This window comes from Frankliniella occidentalis, unplaced genomic scaffold, assembly GCF_000697945.3.
Source record: "Frankliniella occidentalis isolate FOCC.00 unplaced genomic scaffold, Focc_3.1 Scaffold2020, whole genome shotgun sequence".
Lineage (NCBI taxonomy): Eukaryota > Metazoa > Arthropoda > Insecta > Thysanoptera > Thripidae > Frankliniella > Frankliniella occidentalis.
Window position 1 is genome coordinate 4,348 of NW_026269114.1, and position 8,136 is coordinate 12,483.

At 55.2% G+C, this 8,136-nt stretch overlaps 2 protein-coding genes across 4 annotated transcripts; one reads left to right on the forward strand and one right to left on the reverse strand.

Annotated features, from left to right (window-relative positions):
- Positions 1-48: 48 nt before the first annotated feature.
- LOC113201840 (39S ribosomal protein L18, mitochondrial) lies at positions 49-1,184 on the reverse strand (the record flags this gene model as incomplete). 3 transcript variants are annotated; one of them, XM_052276179.1, is given in 4 exon segments in its annotated part: positions 49-160; positions 253-366; positions 458-699; positions 911-1,184. In XM_052276179.1, coding segments are annotated over 3 exon segments (468 nt in total), but the record flags the coding sequence as incomplete, so codon positions are not given.
- Positions 1,185-1,480: 296 nt separating this feature from the next.
- Positions 1,481-7,493, forward strand: LOC113201854 (proton-coupled folate transporter-like). Its single transcript, XM_026415811.2, has 10 exons — positions 1,481-1,657; positions 3,297-3,735; positions 4,059-4,561; positions 4,803-4,945; positions 5,048-5,149; positions 5,241-5,378; positions 5,521-5,604; positions 5,679-6,128; positions 6,401-6,467; positions 6,726-7,493. Exons 2-10 carry the CDS (start codon positions 3,445-3,447, stop codon positions 6,910-6,912), a joined length of 1,965 nt encoding a protein of 654 aa, XP_026271596.1. The 5' UTR covers positions 1,481-1,657; positions 3,297-3,444; the 3' UTR covers positions 6,913-7,493.
- Positions 7,494-8,136: the final 643 nt, after the last annotated feature.

Below are 8,136 nucleotides of genomic sequence, written 5' to 3' on the forward strand. Positions count from 1 at the left end.
CTAAATTATTATAGATAACAATTTTGTGTTGCATGTTGTAAATCTTACCTTAGTTCCCTCTTCATATTCTAGATCAAAAAACACTGAATTTATCCCGCTTTCTAGTGACCTTTGGGCAATAACTTTTCCAATTGTCTTGTAGGCAGAAACATCTGTAGGTCTGTATTCAAGGTGCAGAAAAAGTCAAACGATTAGCTAAATTTTATTTTTTTAAAACTTAAAACGAAATTCTCAAGAGTGATGAATACAAACCTGTAGAGAAATTTTCGTATTCCAAATTCGCCAGTGGAGGCAGAGACCACAGATGAGCCATTGTTATGAACTATATCTGCAGAGACCTTAGATTGACTGACAGTAATGACCAATCTAGACACCAAAAGAAATTTCATTGATACAATTAACAAATTTTCATGACATAAAACACAAACAAGAAAAGGATCATATGTAGCAGCCATACTTATGCCAGTATGAGACATTGAATCTGTCCAAGTGGTATCCTTCGGGTTTTTGAGCAATTGTCATGAGCTCAAGATTTCTAGGATTTCTATTGTGAAAAACTGGTCGAATCAGTGCGTCATTGTTAGACTTTGTAGAGACAGGGGCACTTGAGGCTGAACTGCTCTGCCGGGAAAATAGACACATAACATTTTGGGCGTGTCTCTGTAGAGCTCGACCAGACAGTTGGAGAGAGGTTGTCATCTGTAACGGGATAGAATAGTAATAGATGTGAGTTGATACATGTACTGTAGGCATGTAAAGACTGACAAAAAAGAGTTAAGTGAGAATATAATATTTGACTAGTTGTAAGAGTCGCTCATGCAAACGAATTCTTAGATTTAGGGCACTTTTTCAATTCACAAAAACAAAACACATGATTCAACAATCAGTTTTAACGGACAATGCCTTTTACCTTGGGTATTTAAGAGTTGTCTGCTGAGGAGAGGAGATTTGAGGTTATGTCAAGTAAAACTTTGCCAACTGACACAAAAATTGTCGAGATTTAATGATTCCAAAAACACAGCCCAGCATCATCCGTAAGGTTTCCGTATTTTTTCATGCACGTAAATAGTGTCTCAAATGCGTTTCCAGATCCGATAGTGCCGCAGGCGCATTCCAAAGGCTGTTCCCGAAGGCTCCAACTTTGCACACTACACAGTTGGTGTCCCTGTAATAATAACAAGACTGCAGCAGCGCACTCTGCCGGCAGCCGCCGATGGGCGAGGCGCGCCAAGTTTAAAAGTCCTCGGATAAACGCCGGACGCCGCACGCGCGCCATGCCCGCCGGGGCAGCCCGGCCCCTTGCCCCGCGGCCAGCACTGGTGCCTCGCGAGATGCGAGATATCTCTCCACTCTGACATTTAGGCGCGCCGCGACCGTGACCCTCACTCCACTCCCCTCCCGCCACCGCGGTGCCTGGCTTCGTCTCTAGCCGGAGACGAGGAGGAGAATCTTATCCCCATCGAGCCAAACAGCATTACCGGCACAACCGCTCGGCGCCGCCACTCCGTCCCCCTCCGCGGCACGGGCAGCACCTGTGCGGCAGCACCTGTGCCAGTGCCTGCCCTGCCTGCTCCTGGCCGACAGGCCGACCGGACCTCAGACCGACTGCGCGGCTCGGCCCGGCACCTTGCCCTCCAGCCCCGCGCTGCGCTCCGCGGTGAGTACACCCCGCCACAGCGCGAGTGCGAGCTCGCGCCAAACGGCAGCACGCCATTCACTCATCGCTCGTCATTCACGGCGGCACCCGGCACCATAGACCATAGTCGCAACAGTCATAACCCGCCGTGGAAGTGGCAGTTCCGTCGTCATTAACGCCGCCCAGGAAGAGCCCATAACTCTCCCGAGCAGAGAGATTGAAGTGCGCGAGTAATGCCGGCACTCTGTTAATTCAATTCACTGTAACTTTTCTTCTGGTTAACGATTCCCAGGACGCGTGAATGCACGACCGCCTCGGTTTGATTTCCCTTATTTTTCGCTCTGCTCTTGCGTATGTCTCGTTTATAGGCTGGCTGCGGACCGGGCGCGGGGCGGAAGCTAAAGAGTCCCGCTGCCGGCTGGACTGGCGGGCGCGACGCGGGGCGGGGCGAGGAGAAGTTGCCTGACTGGCCGATCGGCCGCGGCGAGCCTAAAGGCGTGCCGAGCTGGAGCGCGGTTCTTTGGCGCTGCACGCGTTTCTCTCAAGGAAGGGGCGTGTTTGTTGTTGTTTGGCACGGCCGGGGGCGGCCGGGCACGCATGCATGCAGCACCACGGCGTGAACGCGGGCGGAAAGCGCGAGCTTTTCTGGTTTGGCCGCATCGACGGTCGTGCACGGCACTGGAAACGAAGCTGGAATGATAATCGGAGTCGTGCGGGTGCGGCCGAAGCGTCCTTGTTGAGAGTTTCAGAGTATTGAAAAAAACCAACAACACAGCAGGTGGGGAAATGTAGAGCTGTAAACAACTGTCGTCTGGTATATCATCAGGGACTACAATATAAAGATGGTTGCAGCTTTCCATTATTATTATTTTCGCTGCCTCTGCCTCCCTCACCCTGCTCCTCTGGAGGAGAGGGGCCGCAGCAGGATAATTGAGGAAGGCACGGGAAAACGAATACCGGCCACCGCAAAAGCTGCTCTTATGGTCTGGGGGCCGTCCCCCAAGGACTAAGCGGGCCAGTTAGGTGACTTGACTATCGCTTAAAAGTAGTCAAGCGGGGGGAAAAGAGGGGACTCAATTTGAATATCAAGTAAAAATAAGTTCCTTCTTAGTACTGGTGCCTCATTTGTGAAACAATGTGGCCACGCGAAGACTCCGACGCTGGCCAACCGACCCGCCCAATCGAAAACCATGTCTGCTAAAATAAGAATCAAAACTCCGCATGCCGCTGCTCAGTTTTGCAAAACTTGATTCCTCTACCAGACCTGTCCCGGCCGGGACGAGCGAAAAGCACTGCTCGCCGAGCGGATGGTTCTCTACGCCGAGGCGGAGGTCAGCCCCGCCACCTTCAATGACAGCTCAGGCCCGTCCGGGAGGTACCATAAAAATGTGTGCGCGACGACGTCACTTCGGTCTGCCGCCAGCATCCAAGTCCCTACTTTTCGGTCCAGGGGCGTGAGACTGCACAAAAGTGCCTAGATAAATCGACTTAGTCGGCGCTAGTGTGCTCGCTGCCGCTGATTGAGGATCCACTGCCGGTAGGGGGTGAGGGGCACAGTGTGTGTGGGGGGGGAGGGGGGGAGTACTTACGCATTGGAGTCCGAAGGACGACTGCCCCGCAACCCTGACCTGACTGAGGCTGAAACTCTTGACTGTTGCAGCCTCCACTTTCCCGCCAGGAGGTCAGGCGTCGCCGCTGCGCGCCCGAGGGATAGGCAGACCCGCGTCACAGGGCCGCGCAGCCTTGCCTACCCCGCAGGCGCTACAGCGGCTGGATCGGCGCCACATAGCGGCTAGAGCGCGGCAACCATGCCGGAGAACGGCGGCGCCAAGAGCGGCGTGGGCGCCATGCAGCTGCAGGAGCCGGAGTACACCTGGGCCAGCATGAACGCGCGCCAGAAGGCCAAGCACGTCCTGGCCAACGTCACGGTGGAGCCCATCATCCTCATCTTCGCGGTGCTCAACACGCTGTCCGGGACGGCCTCGTTCTGGCTCAACATCGGGCGCGCGTGCAGCCGGCACCTCAACGCCACCGAGAGCGCCTGCGAGAAGCTGTACTGGGGCGTGGTCGACGACGAGACGGAGGCCTACGTCGGCGATGTGAGTCCGCCGCGGGGTCCACGTCGACCGCCGCACGGCGACGCAATTGCGCCTTAGTGTCCCCGTTACTTGATCGTCCAGAAAGTACGTGGATCATTCTCGCTGTTACGACTGCCATGTCCAGCACATGCAAGACGCTCATAGCGCCTGGTAGGCAGGCAATATCTGGCCTGCAATGCACGCGTGTACTGCGGGGTGGCCTACCTCGAGTCTCGCAGGCGCTGAGCTCTCCTAATGTGCCGAATGAATCTGAGAGAAACGGACGTACTTTCTTGACGATCCTCTTTGCACTGCTGCTTTGACTCAGGAGTTTCGTTCCGCAGGCGTTCACGATCGTGTCGGAGATTCAAGTGTGGCAGACCCCGCTCCGCAACTCCGTGCCCATCATCCTGGTGCTGTTCGTCGGCTCCTGGGCCGACAAGCGCCACCGCAGGAAGCCCTTCATCATCGCGCCCATCGTCGGCGACCTGCTCACGGGCATCGGGCTGCTGGTGTGCTACTTCTTCTACTCGTGGCCGCTGGAGGTGCCCATGGTGATCGAGGCCGTGTTCCCGGCGCTCACCGGGGCCCTGCCCATCATCATCATGTCCATCTTCTCGTACATCTCCGACATCACGACCACGGAGAACAGGACCTTCCGCATCGGGATGGTCGCGACCAGCTTTGCCTGGGGCCTGCCCATCGCGGTGGCCGCCTCCGGCCCGCTGTTCGAGGCCGTGGGCTTCGCCCCCTTGTACATCCTGTGCATCGTGCTGTACGTGCCGACCCTGTACTACGCCTACGTGCACATCCCCGAGCCCCGCCCTCCCGTCCCCAGACCGGACAAGTAAGTCGCACACATCCAAGCAGAATACTAGCTCCACATCCAGAGAAGTGGTGAGCTGTACCAACCCTTGCAAGCAGGCAAAACCAGATTTTGATTTAATACTGTAGTTCGCACAATCATGTGAATGTTTGAATCAAGGATATTTTATGGCATGGTCCTTAAATGACGGTTGCCACAGCTTTCCATCTTCCTGGGTGTAGTCCTTGTAATGACTGTGGCATGGTTTCTGTTTCTTCTCCAGTGTGAGTTTCCTGGTCGACTTCTTCGACTGGAAGAATGTGTGGGAGACCGTGAAGGTGGCGCTCAAGAAGAGGAAGGGCACCCGGCAGCTACAGATCTTCCTCGTGATGGCGCTGTACGTCGCCGTGCAGGGTCCGGCGCACGGTAAGCGGCACCGGTTACATTCTGTGAATTGAAAATAAGAACACTCCCTTTTGCCCTTCAAGTGACCATAATATGTCATGTAGTCGTACTTCTGTACTGCAGGTGAGGCTGCCACGATGTCGGGCTACCAGATTTCGGCCTTCAAATGGGGACCCACTGATCAGAGCTTATACGCGACATACTTCATCCTGGTGCTCGCAATGGGTAATTTTGAAGAATATCGTTTAGAAGACGTCTGTATGTAACCCGGTGGATGGGACTTTGTGTCGACTCTATCCCATCTTCCTCCTCCCAGGCAACATCATCGCCACGACCGTGTTCAGCAAGTGGCTGAAGCTGCACGACTGCGTCATCGGGATGATCGCCATGACCGCCAAGGTGGTGGTTGCCCCGCTCTTGGCCTGGGCCACAACCGGGTGGCAGTTTTACGCCGGTGAGTGGCCGTTGGGGAAACAAATTCGCTTCATAAGGCCGTTATTAGCTGATGCATTCGCTGGCCGTTTCAGTTTGTTTCCTCCTGTGTTGCTCAGGGTAGCCAACTCTGACTTTTACTCACAGTAGCCTTTCCATTCCAGTGACCTTGCTGGACATTTTGATATCTGGATCAGCGATCGCCTTGCGCTCCGTTGCCTCAAAAATGGTGGAGTTCGACGAGCTTGGTTAGTATTGACAACTGGCCGTCATGACTGTCATATCGTCACAACTGTGTGACGTGTCCACGTCCTTCTTGCAGGGAAGCTGATGGCCTTGTTTGCCGTGGTGGAGGCCATCATCCCGGTCTTCTTCGCGCCCATCTACAGCAAAGTGTACAGCATCACCAACCAACCGAGAAACGTCATGGCCCCAGACACCACGACGGCCGCCCCCATCCTGGCCAACGTCACCGCCGCGCTAACCACTTTGCCCGACGTGCTCGCCACTGCCGCCACCGTTCTGGAGGAGGGCGCCACCACCCTGGCCGTCGACACAATGAACGCCACCGCCGCGGTCATCGACACCGCCGCTAACGCTACGGCCGCGGCCGTCGGTGCTGCCACTAACGCTACAGCGACGGCCATCGGCGCGGCCGCTAACGCTACAGCCACGGCCATCGATACCGTCGCTAACGCTACAGCTATGGCCATCGATGCCAGCAACGCCACTACCACTACCATGGCCCCCGATGCCACCAACGCAGCAGCAGGTTGTTACTAAATTATGTTGACAGTTACGGAATCGTGCACGTACTGCACTACGTGCCCCAGGTGGAAAGGACGAGTGGGAGGAAAGGGGGGGGGGTACAAATATTGTGGGCCCTCACAAGGATCAGGACCACCATTGAAGTTCATACCGCGGGGTAAAAACATCACGAACTCCATGATCAATGGCGGGGCCACAATATTTGTACCCCACTAGGGCACGTAAGTACGCGTACACTGCCGCTCCGACCTCTAACCTGCTTCCTCTCTGCTGCAGCGCACCCCAGCGCAGCCTTCCTGTTCATCAGCTGCGCCTCCTCCCTGTGCGGCCTCATCCTGTTTGCGTGAGTACACCGCCGCCAGAGGGTTACTTCAATATCAGTGTTCACCTACAAAAATAAACAACAGGAAAATCCAGAAAAAAATGAGAAAAAAAAAATCAGATGAAAGTCAAGAAAAAAACCCTAAAAAATCGGTGTGCGCTTGTATTTACATTGAGGGCCCCTCGCCGCCCCCTCACACCGAACGCTGTCCCTTCGGGTACTTTGTGGTCGGGTGCTGTTCCAAAGTGCAGAGCATCACCTGAGTGATTTTCGGCACAGGGTGATTTACACGCTGCAGAAGAAACAGACTCGCCAGGAGAAGGAGGACCAGCAGGACGCGGAGCGGGACGCCAAGAAGTCGGCCGACTTCGAGGGGGGGATCACCAACGCCGCGTTCCAGGGCGACCACGGCCACCTCCGCTCCAGGGCGCAGAACGGCAACGGGTCGGAAAACACCTTCCTGTGAGTGAGGGACCTCCCGGACACGGCAACCGAGGAACAAGACTGCCCAACTGCGTGTCGTGATGATGCGAGGTAGGAGGAGAATGAATGAGTAAACTTAGAAACAAAGTCTGTGATATGAAGTTACTGTCCTCAACTGACGTTACAGCATTAGACATAGTCAATGTGTACCGCTCTGCCGCTCTGTTACTAATTATTCGATATCGTGTTCATGAATGAATAATGTAACCTTGACTTGGCCGGCAGCCACGATTGTGCCTTATTTTCTGCCATGGGGATCTGTACTACCCAACTATTGTAATTTGTTTGTATCCTATGTATGTCTTTTTTAATCGTTTCAACACTGCTTTCATCCTGGGACCTTTGACCTTCCGGATGGCACGGCCATTATTTTTACTGCGTATTCCGAGGAGAGGGGCGGGGCCGACCAGGGGGAAGTCATACTATAAACCCCCTGCTCCACGCTCCCACGTTGTTTTATATCTGGTTGTTTTTCTTTTCCAAGCTGCGACGATTATTTTTCTCTTCAATAAAAAGCTGCCATGCCGGTTCGTTTCTCTATGGGACCGTTCGCGGCGTCTGCAATTGCTCGTTCTCTCTCGCCTCCTTTCTGTACATCACGAATATGAGCAGCGCCAAGCTTTGCGCCGCCACTAAGGCATTCCATTCCAGAAGCACACACGTGACACTGCGGCGGAGCCGGGGGAGCCTCATGCAGCCGGCCGGGACCCGACCCGACCTCTGCGATTACTTCTATTCGCGGGCGTGACCTCACGCTGACCGTGGGTCTCCCGTGAGCCGGAGGCCCAGCCGGAGGCAGAGACGCGGAGGCTCCCCCTCCCCCGCGCGCACCTGCACGCACCGCAGGGACACGTAACGTCACCCCGGCCGGGCCCAACGACGGCCCTCCTTATGATCTGCGAGCGGGGGACGCCGCGACACTCACACACACACACACACACACACACACGCACACACACGCACACACCCCGAAACCGCAGCAGCGGTGACGCCGCCAATTATAAGGTATATGAAAATAATTAGCAAAACCGCACGACCTGCGGAGGCTGATGATAAGCGACGCCAGAGCGACGCCGGCGACGCTACATCCCGGTGCCCCCGGTCCCCCGGTGTTCCTGTTCCCACCACGTACGGCCTGCCGCGCAAGAGCACCGCACGGTGGTGTTCCTGAAACGAATCAAAAGTCTCTCGTTGGACGTGTCAGTTG